Source organism: Hoplias malabaricus, chromosome Y, assembly GCF_029633855.1.
Source record: "Hoplias malabaricus isolate fHopMal1 chromosome Y, fHopMal1.hap1, whole genome shotgun sequence".
Classification (NCBI taxonomy): domain Eukaryota; kingdom Metazoa; phylum Chordata; class Actinopteri; order Characiformes; family Erythrinidae; genus Hoplias; species Hoplias malabaricus.
Genome location: NC_089820.1, coordinates 83,641,737 through 83,661,596, shown reverse-complemented (window position 1 = coordinate 83,661,596; position 19,860 = coordinate 83,641,737). Strand labels below are relative to the sequence as shown.

General features: G+C 43.4%; 1 protein-coding gene across 3 annotated transcripts in view; it reads left to right on the top strand.

The window, feature by feature from the left end:
- The window catches only part of LOC136677833 (partitioning defective 3 homolog), a 160,105-nt gene that overhangs the window by 42,028 nt on the left and 98,217 nt on the right, over positions 1-19,860 (top strand). For all 3 annotated transcript variants that reach the window (XM_066655498.1, XM_066655497.1, XM_066655496.1), the window contains 4 exons: positions 3,327-3,470; positions 14,125-14,216; positions 14,870-14,953; positions 19,671-19,796. In XM_066655498.1, coding sequence (XP_066511595.1) covers positions 3,327-3,470; positions 14,125-14,216; positions 14,870-14,953; positions 19,671-19,796 — 446 coding nt within the window. The remainder of the gene's footprint in view (positions 1-3,326; positions 3,471-14,124; positions 14,217-14,869; positions 14,954-19,670; positions 19,797-19,860) is intronic.

Genomic DNA, 19,860 nt, shown 5'->3' with positions numbered 1-19,860 from the left:
GACAGCCAGGGCCTGTGTTACAGAAGCTTGTGTAGGTACAACCTTGTGTAGATAAAGTATGAGTGTTTCCCAACAAGAATTGAGACATCGTATCCATAGGTAAAATGGAGGGTTAGGACTAAGTGGTAGTGGCCAAGGGGTGAAATGGGATTCACACTTTATTGCAGAGTTGCAATCTGTAGATAGTGGGTGGCACTGTGGGGCAGCAGGGAGTGTAGCTGTCACACAGCACCAGGACCTGGAGGTTGTGGGTCTGTGAGGAGTGTGGTGTGTTCTCCCTGTGTCTGCGTGAGTTTCCTCCGGGTGACTGTCTGTGAGGAGTGTGGTGTGTTCTCCCTGTGTCTGCGTGGGTTTCCTCTGGGTGACTGTCTGTGAGGAGTGTGGTGTGTTCTCCCTGTGTCTGCGTGGGTTTCCTCCGGGTGACTGTCTGTGAGGAGTGTGGTGTGTTCTCTCTGTGTCTGCGTGGGTTTCCTCCGGGTGACTGCCTGTGAGGAGTGTGGTGTGTTCTCCCTGTGTCTGCGTGGGTTTCCTCTGGGTGACTGTCTGTGAGGAGTGTGGTGTGTTCTCTCTGTGTCTGCGTGGATTTCCTCCGGGTGACTGTCTGTGAGGAGTGTGGTGTGTTCTCTCTGTGTCTGCGTGGGTTTCCTCTGGGTGACTGTCTGTGAGGAGTGTGGTGTGTTCTCTCTGTGTCTGCGTGGGTTTCCTCTGGGCGACTGTCTGTGAGGAGTGTGGTGTGTTCTCCCTGTGTCTGCGTGGATTTCCTCCGGGTGACTGTCTGTGAGGAGTGTGGTGTGTTCTCCCTGTGTCTGCGTGGGTTTCCTCCGGGTGACTGTCTGTGAGGAGTGTAGTGTGTTCTCCCTGTGTCTGCGTGGGTTTCCTCTGGGTGACTGTCTGTGAGGAGTGTAGTGTGTTCTCCCTGTGTCTGCATGGGTTTCCTCCGGGTGACTGTCTGTGAGGAGTGTGGTGTGTTCTCTCCATGTTCACGTGGGTTTCCTCAAACAGTTTCCAAAAACACACGTTGGTAGGTGGATTGGAGACTCAAAAGTGTCCGTAGGTGTGAGTGAATGTGTGAGTGTGTGTGTGTGTTGCCCTGTGAAGGACTGGCGCCCGCTCCAGGGTGTATTCCTGCCTTGCGCCCATTGATTCCAGGTAGGCTCTGGACCTACCGCAACCCTGAACTGGATAAGGGTTACAGACAATGAATGAATGAATGATTGAATGAATCTTTAGATATAAATAACAATTTTCCCACATAATGTTGGATATTTGCTGGTGAAAATGACCCATGAGCTTTCTTCTGATTGGCTGCCCCTAACCAAAACCAGGCAATTTGAGAGGGAAAAGCTCTAATAATATAGGATTTTCAATATTAATGTTCATTTCCTGTGTAATAAACCTGAGAAACTGAATGAGACTGGGTTGTGTGACTGTATCACAGTAAACCGTAGCCGCATAGTTATACTGGCTATGCCTCAGCTAATGATGGACTGAATGTGGAGGTAATAAGGTATTGCAAGCTTGCAATATTGAGGGATTTCCGTAGAGCAAGCTTGGAGAATTGCGCTGAATCAGCAGTGTTGGAGTGGTGGAAGTGTGCGCTCTGTAGTGAACGTTTGCAGGTGTAGCTCTGCAGAGATTCAGCAGCTCGGCTTAGTTCACCATGCCCCAACTTTACAGTAGTGTAAGACCTGGTCTGGACCTTCTCCATCTCTGTGAACTCCCTGCAGTTTGGTGAATGTTAGAACTGGCCTTGTCTTTCTCACAGCTGCACACACACACACACACACACACACACACACACGCACACACACACTCTGATTTATTGACACTGTGTGTTTGGGAAGTTAACTTGATTTGTGTGTGCAGCTATGCCATCATCTCTCCTTCTGACGCTGTTCTAACAGACTGATGATTACTGCAACCTAGTCATAAAGCCCACAACCTCAGATTTATGAACCTGTGCTTCCTGTTGGACCCTCCTCGCACTCTGTCACTGTCTCTCTCTCTCTCTATCTCTCTGTGTGTCTCTCTCTCTATCTCTCTGTGTCTCTCTCTCTATCTCTCTCTGTGCTGTGTGTCTCTCTCTCTCTCTCTCTCTCTCTCTCTCTTTGTGTCTCTCTCTATCTGTCTCTCTCTCTCTCTCTGTGTGTCTCTCTCTGTGTGTGTCTCTCTCTGTGTGTCTCTCTCTGTGTGTCTCTCTCTGTGTGTCTCTCTCTGTGTGTCTCTCTCTGTGTGTCTCTCTCTGTGTGTCTCTCTCTCTGTGTGTCTCTCTCTCTGTGTGTCTCTCTCTCTGTGTGTCTCTCTCTCTGTGTGTCTCTCTCTCTGTGTGTCTCTCTCTGTGTGTCTCTCTCTCTGTGTGTCTCTCTCTCTGTGTGTCTCTCTCTCTGTGTGTCTCTCTCTGTGTGTCTCTTTCTCTCTCTCTCTCTCTCTCTCTCTCTGTGTGTGTCTCTCTCTGTGTGTCTCTCTCTGTGTCTCTCTCTCTGTGTGTCTCTCTCTGTGTGTCTCTCTCTGTGTGTCTCTTCTCTCTCTCTCTCTCTCTCTCTCTCTCTCTCTCTCTCTCTCTCTCTCTCTGCAGGTAAAAGTGGATCAAATCTGATCTGTTCATATGTGACACAAATGTGAATTGTGTGGCTGTGTGAACAACAACAACAAAAAAAAAATCAAAATCAGATTTGGGCCACTTTCCTATGCCTTTTTAAAATTAAACTGCTACAAAAGGTTTTTTGAACAATGCCATAAAAGAAAAACTTTTAGCTCCATAAAGAACCATTTTTGCTGATATGTTTGATTGGGTAAAAAATATGAAAAAACCTTATGGTAAAGTGATGGATTTTTAAACCTTTAAAAGGTTCTTCACACTCACACAGCTCTTAAACCTGGTTCTTCATAGAAACAAAAGTGGATCTTTTATGGTATCGGTCAAAGAACCCTTTGCAGCGCCTTTAGGTTTAAAAGTGTGTGGTATTCAAATCCAGTCCATATTGACTCTGTGTAAACAGCCAGATAAAGAATTAATGTGACTTCTACATCACTCCATGGCTGTCGAGAATGATCCGTGGACTCTGTTCTAAAGCTTTGCGTTTAAATTTGAGGTGTTTAGGGCATGAAAAGGGCATGGTCAGAGCAATTTAATTTTGTAAAACATTTTCAGAAATGAAAAACACTTGAAATTGCAGGTTACTGTCACGTATTTATGAGAAAATAAAAGCTTGTAGAAATTGGTATAAAGTGTTTATATAAACAAACACGAGAACTGTTTTTTAAATTCTCTCTCTCTCTCTCTCTCTTTCTCTCTCTCTGTCTCTGTCTCTTTCTCTCTCTCTCAGGGCCGAGGTTTGGATACATATCGGAGTCTTCCTCGGGATGCAGGTCACTGGAACAATCAGAGAGAGTTTCAGAGGGAAACCGCTCGCTCCTCGTTAAGCGCCAATCACCCCATGGTGGACCGCTGGCTCGAGCGCCAGGAACAGGTACGGTTTAGGATCAAGTCACGAGAAAGAGTTCATCAGCTTTAATTCATAGTGAAGCATTAAACAGTGCTTTCCCTCACTAGGTTTTATTAACAATAAGAGAGTGAGAGTATTTCATGTGCTACAGTGCACTGATAAAAACCGCCCAGTTTACAGGTGGTTAATACGTTTTTATAGTTTTATAGATATATGTGGGATCTGTAGAAAATAAAGATTAATTGTAAATTTTAATTGTAAGCTAATCATTTCCTCCGGGTGCTCCGGTTTCCTCCCACAGTCCAAAAACATACGTTGGTAGGTGGATTGGCGACTCAAAAGTATCTGTAGGTGTGAGTGAATGTGTGAGTGTGTGTCGCCCTTTGAAGGACTGGCGCCCCCTCCAGGGTGTATTCCCGCCTTGTGCCCAATGATTCCAGGTAGGCTCTGGACCCACCGCGACCCTGAACTGGGTAAGGGTTACAGATAATGAATGAATGAATGAAAAAGCTAATCATGAAAAATAAAATCCCTTTTTGCAATTTTGCGACCGCTTTTTTTGCGATTAGAATGTGACAAAATGGCTTTTTAGAGCATTATGCTGAAGGAAGCCTTTTGCGCTTTGTGTAGGGCATCGTCTTAACCCTAGTAAACCTCATGTTTACATAGTCACCTCAAAGAGAATATATCTGTTGCTTACTTTGCCCCAGTCATTTGTTATAAAACCCATCAGTGTTCATCTGAACGACATGTTTACTCTCTTTTCATCAAACACACAAACCTCTGTCTTCTGTTTCACTACAAACTGTATACAATCAAATTCCAAATGGAAACACTCCATATTCCTTTCATTCAGATGTGAGCTGATCATATTGTGTCCGTCAGTAAATGTTAGTAAAAGTTAGGCTTGGATTTGCCCTGATATTAATATGAAATGAGAACTAAGCAGCACTAGATATTGCATTCTTTCGGGAAATAGATTTTCACAAATACTCATATGGTTATGATAAATGCTGGTCATAAAATAGTGCTGGCACAGCTCACAGAACATTGCGCAATTTCTCTGTAGTTAATAAAATAAACTGCCAAAACCCCTCAGAGTTGAAGGAGGATGATTCTGTGAGGAGTATCAGTGCTGAATTTATTTTAGTTTCTTGTGAAAGTCAAAGCCCCCTCTGAATTGTGTATTGGTGTATTTGCCAAAATAGAAATTTCCATCCAAACTAGCCTGGTGTGAAATGTGATATCGTTGACTAAAAGTCATAGCCTTGAATGAAACAGCACTGAAGCTCCATAGCCACAGCCTGGACTGACTGTCCATAGCTTTAACTGAATCACTGTCACCTGAGTTGCCAGACTCTGGCCTGAAGTGGCATAACATAAACAATGTTTAGACTGAGGTGCTGTAGGGTAAAGCGCCACCGTGTGGTCTGATGTGCCGTAGCGTAAAGTACAACCTTGTGGACTGATGTGCCGTAGTGTATGTGGTCTGACGTGCTGTAGCGTAAAGTACAACCGTGTGGACTCATGTGCCGTAGCGTAAATTACAAACTCGTGGACTGACATGCCATAGCGTAAAGTGCCACACCGTGGACTGACGTGCCATAGTGTAAAGCGCCACCATGTGGTCTGATGTGCCGAAGTGTAAAGTACAACTGCTTGGACTGACGTGCCGTTGCACAAAGTGCCACCACGTGGATTGACGTGCCGTAGCATAAAGTACACTTGTGTGGACTGACATGTTGTAGTGTAAAGTACAATCACGTGGTCTGACGTAGCGTAACACGCCACAGCCTGAACTGATAAGTGCCCTTTGTGGTTCTACAGTTACAGACTATAGTCCATCTGTTGTTCTCCAAGTTTTAACCCTATACTTCAGTGGTCAGAATATGTGGGTATTGGTTTGAGGGGTGGGTCATTGTCAGCACGACAGTGACACAGACTGGTGACTGCTGGTGTCTTGTCTGTATGCGTAGAGCTGGTGCGAGTGGATCAGACACAGCAGTGCTGCTGGAGTTTTAAACACCTCAGCTACTGGCTCTAACTTCTAGGTGGGCGTGTCTAATAGAATGGCCAATGAGCAAGCACTGTTTGTTTGTTTCTTTATTACTGAAACTCCAGCAGCACTGCTGTGTCTGATCCACTCGAACCAAGGCAGCACTGAGAATGATCCACCACACAAATAATACATGTGGATGTTTTAATGCTTTGGATGACTGGTGAATTAGTGGGTGGGCAAACCCAATGCTTCCCCTTTGCAGCCCCCCGTTTGTAAAGTATGCCATATCAACCCTTGGGTGTGTGCTTTATCGCACTCAGTCAATCAACAGACCCGATAATGTGGCCTTTCGTTTGATTGCACTGGATATAAAAGCTCAGATGTTGCCGTTTGAAGCTGGATTACAGTCACAGGTCTCACAGTTGTTCACATGATACTTTTCCCCTGAAAGTACAACTGATCCAGACTGAACACAGCTTTAGAGAAGTGCCTGTCGTTTACCAGAAGTCCTCTGTGAAAGTGCGCAGTGCTGTGTGGGCGGCTGAGTGTGTGGGACTGCAAAGGATAAACGGCCTGTGTGTGTTTGTGTTGAGTGTGGGATAAACGAGCCGTGTTTGTGTGTGTGGGAGAGCATAGGACAGTTGAGCTTTTTCAAACGACTGTCGACTGTTTTATATTCACATGCTCTAAGCCCCAATGTATTCACTGTGGGAACCGGCACACAGTCTGACAGAATGAGTTTAAGTGTGTGTGTGTGTGTGTGTGTGTGTGGGTCACACTGAAACACACGTCCGCTCTCGTGTGTCAATAACAGTTTGAGTTATCACTGTTCCAGTCTAAATATATATTATTAAATGTTCATACATTTAGTTCTGAATGAGTTCATCTGTTTTTTTTCCCTGTCTCCTCCCTCGCCTTTATTTCTCCTGTTCCCCTCTTCTCTTCCCCTCTTTCCGTCTCCTTCGTTTGTGTCACTACATTTTCATTCATTCTCTCTCTCTTTTTTTCTCTCTCTCTCTCTTCTGCCCTCTCTCCCCTCTCTCTCTTTCTTTCTCTTTTTCTCACTCTCTTTCTTTCTCTCCCTCTCTCTTTCTTTCTCTTTTTCTCACTCTCTTTCTTTCTCTCCCTCTCTCTCCCTCTCTCTTTCTTTCTCTTTTTCTCACTCTCTTTCTCTCTCTCTCTCTCTCTCTCTGTGTGTGTGTGTGTGGAGAGACTGTGATTAAGCAATCTGTGTTGATTTAATTGACTCACTTGAGCTGGAGTTAATGGCTGTTTTGGACATGTTGATGTATTGCTGCTGTTGAGTCCAGTTGTTTAGAAGCGTTGCCCAACACACATCCTTTCACTCTTAAAGCCAGGGGAAAAAAAACGAGAGAGAGAGAGCGAGGCAGAGAGACAGAGGCGCAGAGAGAGAGAGAGAGGCAGAGAGACAGAGAGAGGCGTAGAGAGAGAGAGAGACAGAGGCAGGCAGAGAGAGAGAGAGGCAGAGAGACAGAGGCGCAGAGAGAGAGAGAGAGAGACAGAGGCAGGCAGAGAGAGAGAGAGGCAGAGAGACAGAGTGGCACAGAGAGAGAGAGAGAGAGACAGAGGCAGGCAGAGAGAGAGCGAGGCAGAGAGACAGAGGCGCAGAGAGAGAGAGAGAGGCAGAGAGACAGAGAGAGGCGTAGAGAGAGAGAGAGACAGAGGCAGGCAGAGAGAGAGAGAGGCAGAGAGACAGAGGCGCAGAGAGAGAGAGAGAGAGACAGAGGCAGGCAGAGAGAGAGAGAGGCAGAGAGACAGAGTGGCACAGAGAGAGAGAGAGACAGAGGCAGGCAGAGAGAGAGAGAGGCAGAGAGAGACAGAGACAGAGGCACACAGAGAGAGAGAGACAGGCAGGCAGAGAGAGAGAGAGGCAGAGAGACAGAGAGACAGGCAGGCAGAGAGAGAGAGACAGAGACAGAGGCACAGAGAGAGAGAGGCAGATAGACAGAGAGAGGCGCAGAGAGAGAGAGAGAGACAGACAGGCGCAGAAAGAGACAGAGACAAAGGCGTAGAGAGAGAGACAGAGACAGAGACACAGAGAGAGAGAGGCAGATAGACAGAGAGAGAGAGAGAGACAGCGACAGAGGCGCAGAGAGAGAAAAGAGACAGACAGGCGCAGAAAGAGACAGAGACAAAGGCGTAGAGAGAGAGACAGAGACAGAGGCACAGAGAGAGAGAGGCAGATAGACAGACAGAGGCGCAGAAAGAGACAGAGACAAAGGCGTAGAGAGAGAGACAGAGACAGAGACACAGAGAGAGAGAGGCAGATAGACAGAGAGAGAGAGAGAGACAGCGACAGAGGCGCAGAGAGAGAGAGAGAGACAGACAGGCGCAGAAAGAGACAGAGACAAAGGCGTAGAGAGAGAGACAGAGACAGAGGCACAGAGAGAGAGAGGCAGATAGACAGACAGAGGCGCAGAAAGAGACAGAGACAAAGGCGTAGAGAGAGAGACAGATACAGAGGCGCAGAGAGAGACAGTACTCAGTACATATTGACTCTATAAGTTTTCATGGAGGATGTGTTTTCACTGTGATTTAAAGCAAGTGGTTTAATTGGCAGATGATTCAGTGATATCCACACATCTACTATTTAACCCCTAATGACAACACCCTACACCAGGGGTCTTTCATTCAGATTCAGTGCGGACCGATTGGAGGAAACTGTCTTAAGCCAAAGTCCAGAACCTCAGGCCTGACGTGGGTGATGAGTCAGTGCCGTGTCCTGTTTGTGGAAGTAGCTCTGACTCAAAGCACGATTACAGTTTGTTCAATTCACAGAACTTTACACAGTAAAATGTTACTTTACTACTTTTAAGTAAAATTTAAAGATAAAACAGAATAAAACTTTTATGTGAAAGTAGTCTCTAAAGACTTGATTCTTAGTGGCACTGGACATTATTGCTTTTCCCCACTAGCGCCACAGCATCGTCGGCCCTCCGTCACTCGCGGAGTCACCAGAAAGCTCATTGGCTCTTTGTTTGCTGGAAGGTGGGGTTTTATCCATAACCAGTAAATTGATCGGCTCCTTTGTTTTACGTGCGGGACTTTATCTGTGAACACAGGCCTTGGGAAGTGTTCTGATTGGGTGATTAATATCACATGAGGTATGTACAATCCATGCGATTGGTCTGTGAGTTTCCTGGACCGCTGAACCTTAGCGTTAAAGTTACGCCTGTTAAAATAAACACTCAGTTCACAATGAAATTCAATTCATTAGTTTATCAGTTATAGGCCCAGGGCTGTTAGGGGGTCTTACTTTCTAAACACGTGTGAGCATCTGTGTGAAGGATAGTGAGTGTGTGTGTGTGTGTGTAATATATCATTGGTTTTAAGAGTGCAGCTGTAAATCTCTCCTTTCGAAGTTAAAATCTCACACTCCTTTTACATCCCCCCTCCTCTCCCCACTCTTCCTATTTTACTCTTTCTCCTTTTCCTTTTTTTTGTCTTACATTCCTTCTTTTTATCACACTTCCCTCTCTCTCACCCTCTCACCCTCTCTTTCCTACTCCCATTCTGCCTTTATTCTGTCTCTCTCTTTATCTCTCTCTCTCTGTCTCTATCTGTCTCGCTCTCTATCTCTCTCTCTGTCTCTATTTATCTGTCTCTCTCTCTTTATCTCTCTCTCTCTCTCTGTCTGTCTCTGTCTCTATTTATCTGTCTCTCTCTCTTTATCTCTCTCTCTTTTTGTCTCTATTTCTGTCTCTATCTCTTTATCTCTCTCTCTCTGTCTATCTTTTTATCTCTCTCTCTCTCCTGTTATCTCTTGTTCCCATCTTCTCTATATCCTTTCTCTCTCCAGTAGGTGTTGCTGTAGCTCTGTAATTGAGCTGGTTTGTGGTTTCTCATCTTTACCTCGTTCCTGAGTGTTCTTTTCATCTCCATTCTCTATTCTCTCTCTCTCTCTCTCACACACACACACACACACACACAGAGACAGACAGTCTCTTTATCAGAGTGTATAGAGCAGGATGATGGAAAGTCATGAAAAGAATACACTTTTTCATTTTCTCTCTCGCTCTGTGTATTTTCTCATTTCAGTTCAGAGATAGAGTTTGTGACTGAAGCCTATTCAGCCTCATTGTGCGTTTGGCGTCTGTCTGTGCTTCTGTTTGGATTATAATGCCCCACAGTGGACCGAGTTAATCACCCGTTCATCTACAATCACTGCCCACACACACACACACACAGTGTTGATTAAAGAGCTAGAACTCATTGTTATAGCTTCCTTTAAAATCCCCAACCATTGAGTCTGCAGTGTGTGTACAGTACTCTTACATTTCTTCCTGTGTGTGTGTGTGTGTGTGTGTGTGTGTTTCCTTTGTGACACATTTTTCATAACTACGTCAAGAGCATGAAAGTCATTGACCGACTGCCCCATGCAGAGCAACCCACAAACCAGGAGAACACAAACACACACACACGCCCAGTGCTATTAGCATTTGCCTTACACTAACCACTACCTCTGTGTGTGTGTGTGTGTGTGCCAGGTACGACACACACTTGTTTTTAGGGACATGGTAAAAATGACTTACTGCTTACGACAAATAAAACTAATGTATTGATATTTTTTATTTATTTTTTTAGTGAAATACATCATTCTACTTTTTAAAATTACAGGAAGATATTGGACGTTAGGGTTTTTATCCATTTCGCATCATTCACTCCCATTCATTTAGAACTCGATGAGGGAGTGGCGTTTAGCCGTCTTTTGATACAGCGAGGGAAATATGAAGTGTACTGGCTGTGGCAGATGTGATACACTGATGTGTGTATACACCGGTGCACAGATGCCTTTAAAGGCCGAGGCTGAAGCCGAGCTCGGGTGCATTTCTCAGCCGCTGAGTCATAGAAGTGTGTTCTAATGTGAAGGATCCTTCGTGTACAGCCTAGAAATGCAGCCTACGTTCCGAGCCATTTCGAGGACCCAACAGACGTATCCTTCATGGCCCTCAGTTACACACCACTGGAGAAGACCCACAACTGGAGAAACCTCGGTTAAAAAGGAGGAGTCTTCATTGGACAGTCCTACCGAAGACACGTCCTACCTCGGCTGCAGCCTAGGCTTTGGAACGCAGCTAAACTATCAGTGTCTGTCTACATTTAGGCAGAGCTAGGAGTATTATAAGGGCAGCTGTCCAGCTCAGTTTAGCGTTTTCCTGCTCAAACACACTGGACCAGACTCGTCTGCATGGTGCATTAGTGTTTTTTTGAATAAGGAAATTACCAAAATGTGTGGACACTTGTTCTACAGGAGAAGACTTGAACCCCTTCGTCTAGAATTACCCCAGAACAGCTACTAGGCAACTTGGGCTCTACGCTATTATGTAACTTTTAATGGCCATATAGGCGCACACACACACACACACACACACTCAGACTCTCATTAAACCTTAATGTCCCAGCGCTCAGTCCGGTGCCATGAGCGCATACAGTGACTCAGTGAATACCTTCATGCGCACACATGCAAACACACACACACACACTCACCTACACACACACACACTTGCATATTTCCCAGCAGCTGCTCTCCGTGCCCCTCTGCTGAATAATTGATGTCATGGTCTCCTTGACAGTACAACGACTGGGAAAACTGTATGTGAGTGCAGTATAGTGCAGTGTGTGTGTGTGAGAAAGACAAGAGTTGTGTGTGTGTGTGTTTGAGGGTGTGATAGGATGTGTGTGAAGGTTTTATACCCCATACCGCAAAAACCTCATAATTGTCTCAAAGGCATTTTCACACAGGAAAATCATTATTTTTATGTGATTTCCTGAAGCATTTGCGAGAATTTCAACCAATCCATATTAATCTTCTAATGCATCAAACGATTCGCTTAATGGCGTCATAACCGTCCTTATCAATACAGCAGTGTGGAACCACTTTGTATTAAAGCACTCAAACTTTGTGCTCAGTTCTTTTAAGGCCCTGTTATATCGATGTAGGATGAGATCTTATATTTGCACTTATTGGCTACTTATGAGAAACACCTACCGTTTCCACTTTAAATCTGCACTCACCTGTGTGATCTTTCTGGTTCTACAGCTTTTAATGTGTTAGTCTCTACCCAGTTCGTTAAAGAGTATCTGTACTCTATATATACAGTATGTTAGAACTGGACGATACGGGCTAAATGTATATCACAGTGTGGTGTGTTCTCTCTGTGTCTGCGTGGGTTTCCTCCGGGTGACTGTCTGTGAGGAGTGTGGGTTTCCTCCGGGTGCTCGGGTTTCCTCCCACAGTCCAGAAACACACGTTGGTAGGTGGATTGGTGACTCTGTAGTGTGGTGAAGTGTCTGTAGGTGTGAGTGAATGTGTGTGTGTCTGTGTTGCCCTGTGAAGGACTGGCGCCCCCTCCAGGGTGTATTCCCGCCTGGCGCCCAATGATTCCAGGTAGGCTCTGAACCCACCGCGACCCTGAACTGGATAAAGGTTGTTACAGACAATGAATGAATATTTCTTAATTTCGGTCAATGCAATACACCTCCGATATCAATATGAACAATAGAAAAGACACAGAAAACCTGCCCAGAGCTGAAAGCAAAACGACATCACCATCAAACAACAACCTCTGAGCTTTGTCAAGATTAATATTTTTAAATGAACCTTAAAACTGAGTGCAGAACTGACGACAGTGACCTGTAATGACCATCACTCAGTGACAGAAGCTGTAAATAATAATCCTAATAATACCTTTTATTTATAAAGTGCTTCTCAAGAACCTAAAGCGCTGATAATATTTTATATTAAATATAATATCTAATATTGAAACGCAAATGAAAATCATATTGTTAGTGAAACATTTTATATTGTGATTTATTTATATATGTAAACACACACACACACACACACACAGTGTATATATATTAATGAAGGATTTGTATTCAGTATTAATTTCCAAAATTGCTACAAGTATTTTGCATACGCACATTTAGCTGAAGCACACACACAGCAACAGAGAAGTGAGGTGCCATGGCAACAGAGAGTGGACAGGCTCCCTGCACATTGTAATTTGGGGCACAGAGTCTTCTCCTGTAACATTGTGAAAATTTAATGATGTGTGTGTGTGTGTGTGTGTGTGCGAGTTCTCCCCAGTCTGTGTGATTCTGCATTGAGCATGCGTGATTCTGTGTTGTTACCTGACGAGAGAAGGTGCAATTCACCTTGTTTTGGCTTGAGTTGAGTGTCTGTGGCGTGTGGAGGAGCTCTGACGCGGGTTCAGATCGATGATGAGTCTCTTCAGGCTTTTTAAAAAGAGAAGAACAGGCCAGTTGCCTCTAGAGCTCTTTAAAGAGGTGTGTGAAGACTGTTTACATGCGTCTGAAAGTGTCTACACTGTTTAACTCTGTTTCTGTGAAGTTATAGCTGTTCAGCTCCTTGTTTACTGTCAGTGTGAATTATACCTAAAGAGGCAGATGTCAGACTTCAGATCAGTTTTGTCTTTTTCGTTTTGAGGGACATTGTGTGCATTTGATTTTTGTCTGAAAAAAAAAAATTGAAATAATAATTCAGTCCTTTATTGACGTACTCATTAAATCTCAGGAAGTCTGACTGTATCTTCGTCCACTGTATGGAAGTCTACTGTATGTTTTCACGTCGGTCGTCTACAGCCAATCCCCATTCATTTTTAACCACGTGGGGTTGTGTTCACGACGGATCTAATGGCCTTTGTTTAAAATGTATATAAACCTACACTTATGGTTCTGTTGTCAAAGAGATTCTTCCGTACCGAAGCCTCATATGCAGCCTGTTCCCCTCTGGTGACCATCTGTGTTTTGTAAATAAACTAAATCTTCAAGTAGCTGCATTATGGGCTTTGTCTACTGTACTGACTTCTGTCAAACCCCCAAACAAACAGTGAATGTTTAAGAATGTGAACTAAAAGTCACTTCCTGAACCAACACACAGCTCACATTTGCAGCGTTGTTCACTTGTGAGCATTAAACACCATCTTCAACTCTGAAACCATAGCTGTACACTGTCTCTATTGGTTAAATAGTAGTTTGCACAACAGAACTTTTTTCTTGGTGTTTGTGCGCGTACAATGTACTGCAGCGAATGTACCTTGTAACTACACACCACTGAAAAATGAAAGCTTTTTTGTGTAACATACTACTGGAGTTCAAAATTGAAACACACTCCACTTTATATGGTAACTGTTGCATAGTATTAACTACGACAGATTGTAATTTTACTAGAATTAGAATCACCACACAGAGCAGTTAGTTCTCTGCATTTAACCCACTTCATGCAGTGAAATAAACATTTACACACACTAGTGAACACTAGGGGGCAGTAAGCAGTGCCCGGAGCGGTGGGCGGCCCTAGCCACGGCGCCAGGGGAGCAGTTGGGGGTTAGGTGTCTTGCTCAAGGGCGCTTCAGTCATGACCTTTCTGGGAAAGGTCTGGGGACCGAACCGGCGACCTTCCGGTTACACGCCCAGTTCCTCACCACCAGGCCATGGCTGCCCCATACTTGCGTATATCAATACACCAAGTTCACCATCGTCTAAACCAACACTCACACACACTTTTGGATACTCTATTAACCCAAGAACAGAGTCAATCTACAATCTGATTAATAAAGCATTGTTTGTAAGTAGAGGTGTCTGAGGTTTTATTGGACGTTGGGGAGCTCAAGTGTGTGTTTAACATGGTTTCAGGAGGAAGCACGAGAAGAGGAGGATAACGGGCGGATAGATCCAGTCGGCCGGGCGGACACCTGTTTAGAGCACGTAGGAGTGAGGTCGCTAGAGTAAGTCAGTGTCTGTCTCTTTCTTTCTCTCGCAATCTCCACACATCCACCCACACACACACACACACACCCCTGTGGTCTGTGGTTAACCCCTATTATAACCCTCTGTGTTGCTACATTGTGTTAACTCTGTGTTGTCTGTTTTTGATCTCCCTCTTCCTGGCCTCAGCTTGATCTGCAGGTAACGAATCAGCGCTGCTCTGTTGTCTTCCTTCTTGTTTTAAAGGATAACTACTTTCCTCTCTTCAGAGCGTGCTGCTGTTTTGGTGTGAGACTCTGAAGCTGTTTATACGAGTGCAAAAATGAGAAATGAATTCCTAAAGCCATTCCTCGTCTGCAAACGCACATATGACTGCTAATCCATAATGCAAATGCAGTGCAATGCAATTAAAATGGTAATCTGAAGCTATTTATTTAAACACATTTATAATGACTTTACACACGAGGAGGGAACACCAGGCAGTGCACTGGGTTTGCAGAGTATGGTCCTCATCTTATTTTCCTGGACTTGGTTTCGCATCTTGTGCTGCGTTAATTAGAATTTTATTTACTATTTACTGCTATTATTTTTCTCGTTCTAGTGGTCCTTCTGTGTGTGACACTGATTTGGTGGTGCATTTGATTTGTATCTGGTGTGTGTGTGTGTTTCTCAGTGATATAGTGAAGCTGGTGGAGGTGTCTAATGATAAAGGACCTCTGGGTATCCATGTGGTGCCTTTCAGTGGCCGTGATCGAAGGTAAACCTGTGTGTGTGTGTGTGTGTGTGTGTGTGTGTGTGTGTGTGTGTGTGATCACAATTACCAATGTCAGGATCAAATGTTTTGTTATACATTTAAAAGGTTTAATATTTAAAAACAGAAATGAATGTATGTGAACAGAAAGTTTACAAACCTCAAAGTTAGGGTTGCGTTAAAAAATATACTTTTATATTCTGTTATTTTTACATCTGGAATATCTCACATAGAGAAGATATGATCTTTAAATGATCTTTAAACGAGCAAATTAATAGAAAGTGTGTTTTTTTGTGTATGTTTGTGTGTTTATTTATGTAATTGTTATTATCGTACGCTAAACCATGTCATTATCTGTATTATAATATGTTGTTATATATGAGTAATTAGGGCTGGGCAATTAATCAAAAATCGAAATTGACAATCAGAACTTCTAATCGACATAATCTTGTCTATATCGATTATATCAGTTTGTTTTGATATAATAATAATTCAATTTGTTTTAATTGATTATATAAATTATATAAAATCAGTGTGTGTTCATGTGCTGTCCCTTTAAAACCATCCCACCACTCTGTAGTCACATGATTCCGCCCCAATCTGTTACATGGAGGCAACATGGAGGAGAACCTAAACACTGAGTCCGACCGAGCGACTCGAGCAGCTCGTACCAAAAAAAAACACGGCGCCTGTGTTTTGACTTTACTTTAGACAACACTGAATAAAAAGAAAAAAAATGTAAACACAGAGAAAAAACATTTCAGCGACTAAAGCATAATCACACACCAAATATAAACAGGACAAAAAATGAGAGAGGAACGAGCTCCCAGCGACATTAGGAAACACATCCCAGCTTTAACACTGGAGTCACTGAACTCTTAGGGAAAAAAAACACTCATACGTTAATCGTAATCGGGGTAAAATTTATAATTAATCGTGATTTTGATTTGAGCTCATATCGCCCAGCACTGAGTTATAAAGTGTTCCTATACATACGAGGCATATTCCGTATATATTTCACCGCATACAGGACATAGATGAGCCCACAACTTGTGGAAAACATTGTGTAAAATCTAATGTGTGAGTGTGTGTGAAGAGAGGGAGAGAGATGCTGTGTGTAATTGTAACTGATACGGTTGATTAGTTTAGAGAACATCTGTACTAGATGGTGATCACTACCAAATAATGTGGAGCCATATGCAGCATGACACACACACACACACTCTCACAGTAAAGCAGTGCAGTAAAGATACTGCAGAGCCACATGCTGCTGTTTGATGGTTACAGCATTATAATATTAAGATTATGTAAATACACACAATTTATATGAGCAGAGACCACATGAGCTTGTGAGGATGTAACTCCTAGCTCCATTTAACAAGGTATAATAGACCTGCCGTTGAGTCGAAGTGAAGCAGAGAGATTTGTCTTTGAAATGAATTCAGGACACAAAGCTGTTGGAGTTTACGCCGCTAGATCAAGAACACTATTGATTCGGGAGGAAACAGAAGGGGGCTGGACCAACAGAAATTAGTGTTCCACTCAGAAATATGCCACAGCACTTGTGCAATTCCTTAAACCTGAAAACAGCAGAGAACCAGAGATAATACAGAACTGATTAACTCATATATTAGCTTCATAGAAAGTGCTGTAAAGTTCGACTGAGTACCGTCACTGATTAATACGCTGGGAGTTATCGTCTAAAACTAAACTTCCTGCAATATGTTGAGTGTCTGAGGCGTTTAAATTTAGTTTAGAGCTCAGCATTGGGCTCTGACCCTAAAAGTTCAGCGCTACCTGACAGTTCTACAGGACACAGTATTCCCATCCATTTAGGCTCTGGTTGAGCCTGTAACGAGCCTGTTTTGAGATTTCTTTTTTGATAACTTTTGAACCAGAAGAGATATTGCAAATCTGATTACGGCAATCAATTTCTGAGACAATCCTGGTCTTCTTTGATATGCTACATGACCACCTTCCCATTGGGAGAATCTTACCCTTGATCCAATATAATTGCTTTCAAGATGGCGGCGGTGTTCCAGACAAACCTCACCCGTTACTTGCTGGGGTATTCAGATAAACGGGTGTCCTGAGACTAGTAAAGTCAACTGTGCCTGGAGGTCTAGTGGTTAGGACTCAAAAACACTCTGAAAACACATGTTGTGTTGTGGATTGGCGAAGCCAAAGTGTCCGCGGGTGTTAGAGTGAGTGAGTGACTGTGAATGTGTGATGCCCTGCGATAGACTGGCACCACGTCCAAGCTGTGTTCCAGCCTCGCACCCACTGAGGCAGCTGCAAATGACTGGAGGTTTAACTAAAGACATAGTGGAGTATTTTTTAAATTGTTAATATATTATAGTCTCTAATTTCTTTACAGTTTGACAGATTTGGTGAATCACGGTTTGTCAGTGTCTTTTGTAAGGCAGCTTTACCCACAAGCAGTGGTAGAACATCGTAACTAATACGTTCAAATTAGCCATTTACCACCAAACAGCAGCCAAAACCACGTAGTCCCTGAATGAACCAGTGTACGCTCCATTAAACGTGCTCCACACCCAGGGCGCAAACTCTGCACCTTCACTGTTACTACACAGCCCTACTCCCTCTAAATATCCAAGCCCTGAGTCAGATTTGAGCGTCTACGTAAAGTCCGGCTTATTTATGTCTGTGCAGTAATACGGAGACTGTTTACTTACAGCTCATAGATTAAATTGCATTCAAATGAAGTGTGTTATAAACCGAACAGACACGGCCAGTGAGACAGAACCGAGCTGATTGTGTATTTAAAGAGCAGGCGACTTAGAGCTGGCAAAACTAATCTTGCTGAAAGCTTTTATATATATTTATAATTCTCATTTCCTTTTCATTGGTCACCGAGAGCGGCCTGTGCTCAAAACACCAGATCGTAAAAGTTGAGGAGATGGAGGACTGTGTTAAAGATTGGCTAATGACAGAGGGTTTTTATGCCCCTGCTTTACTTAGTCTGATTCTCCTGAGTCTCTGGGAGGTTATTATTGCATTGAGAGCGTGGTTTAGAGCGGTAGCTGTGAGGCTTAGACTGGGCTTAAAGAGACGTTGAAGAAAGTGTGGAGCTTTGTGCGGATCTTTAGTGGATCTCAGTGGCTAATGGCTCATGATAGGCTCCAGTTTGCAGGATTATTATTGCCATAATGACAGCCATATTATGTCTGATTAATTCGATGTGTGTGTGTGAACAATACTCACTTGTGAGGTGTGTACATTGACACTGGGTGAAGCTTTAGGGGAGATTTATTTCTGTTTGTATTTGAGCTTATAACTCGTCGGTGAGGTCAGCTGTGATTGGAAGAGTGTTGTAAGGGTTTGGCTCAGGTAAAGCACATAGGGTTTTACATCAGTGAGAGCGGATGGGGAAGACTCCACACAATGCATTACTCTACATCTATAACAGAATCTGTGAATCATTCTGGATAAGACTGTATGCCAGATTTGATCAGTGTGTGTGAGTGATAGAAGTTATATTCAAACATAAATAATTAAAAGCAGCCGTTTCTGCTCATTTTTTTCCTTCATTAATGATACCATTTCTCAAGGCTTTTGATGCATTAACTTCCTGTTTAAAGAAGATCGTTTTGCACAAATGAAACTGTAGATTTGTGTCTGTTTGTTAAATATTACGTTTATTTTCACTGAATGCTTTCCCATCATCCACAAAGTATTTGTTTTGTTTTATATTAGTACAGGAGGTCCTCGGGTTACGTCAGTCCTGAGTTACGATGTTTCGTGGTTACGACTTCGACTTAAGTAGTTTTGCGTCGTAAACGTCGTAACGTGAACTTCGTGTGTGGTGTGTGCGGCGTGGCGGAAGAATACACGGTTACGCGGCTCGGGACCGAGGAGGATAGGTGTTAGGATAGGATCAGTGCTCACAGTTTGTTATTTACGCAGAGTGTGTACGAATGTTCCGACTTACACCAAAAATCGGTTTACGACGTGACGTAGGAACGGATCAACGTCGTAGGTCGAGGACCCCCTGTATTTTGTCTTGTTCTTTTTGTTTTTATTTTATTTTATTATTTATTTAATATCATTTTTTAAAATCGTTCTTATTTATTTTACTATATTTTACTTTAAAATATATAATTATTATTATTATTATTATTATTTTAATCAAGTAAACGGGCAGGAGAAATTAAACACAAAATATTTTTTACCAATGTGTAGCAAATAAATGTGCACTAAAATTTGTAGAAACACACATCCTTTAAAGCAGCTGTGGTCTTAAGGTTTGGAGCTGAAGGGTTCCTCCAGCAGGAAAAGTTACTGGGAAGTCTCCTGTCCTCTCTGGTGTGTGTGTGTGTGTGTGTGTGTGTGTGTGTGTTTGTGCTATTATGCACTAGTATGTAGTGTGTGTGTGTGTAGGTGTTTACAACGACAATGAAATCATGTTTAGTTTTAATGGGTGTGGTCTGATCAGATATATTCGAATGTGCATGTGGCTGTATATGTTTTTCCTGACGTCATTCATGAGCTCAGACTCCCAGCCTCAGTAGACACACATCACACTGCTCAGATGAAAGTGTGTGGATGAGACACCTAACCCTACCCTCTAACATTGGAACTGGGAGTTCTCACCCAGATGCTGTAAATGTAAAAGGTTAAAGCTGTAGCTCGGGGGGTAGTTTGTGTCATGATGAAGTGACTTAGAAATGGAGAGAACTGAAGTGTGTGTGTGTGTTTACAGGACGCTGGGTTTGTTGGTGAAGAGGTTGGAGCGTGGAGGAAAGGCCCAGCAGCATGGTTTATTTCAGGAAAATGACTGCATCATTCGCATCAACAACGGAGACCTCTGCAACGTCCGCTTCGAACAGTATGACCTCTGACCCCTGACCTCCACAGCTATAAGCTCAGCTCTCTCCTCATCTCACTACAAC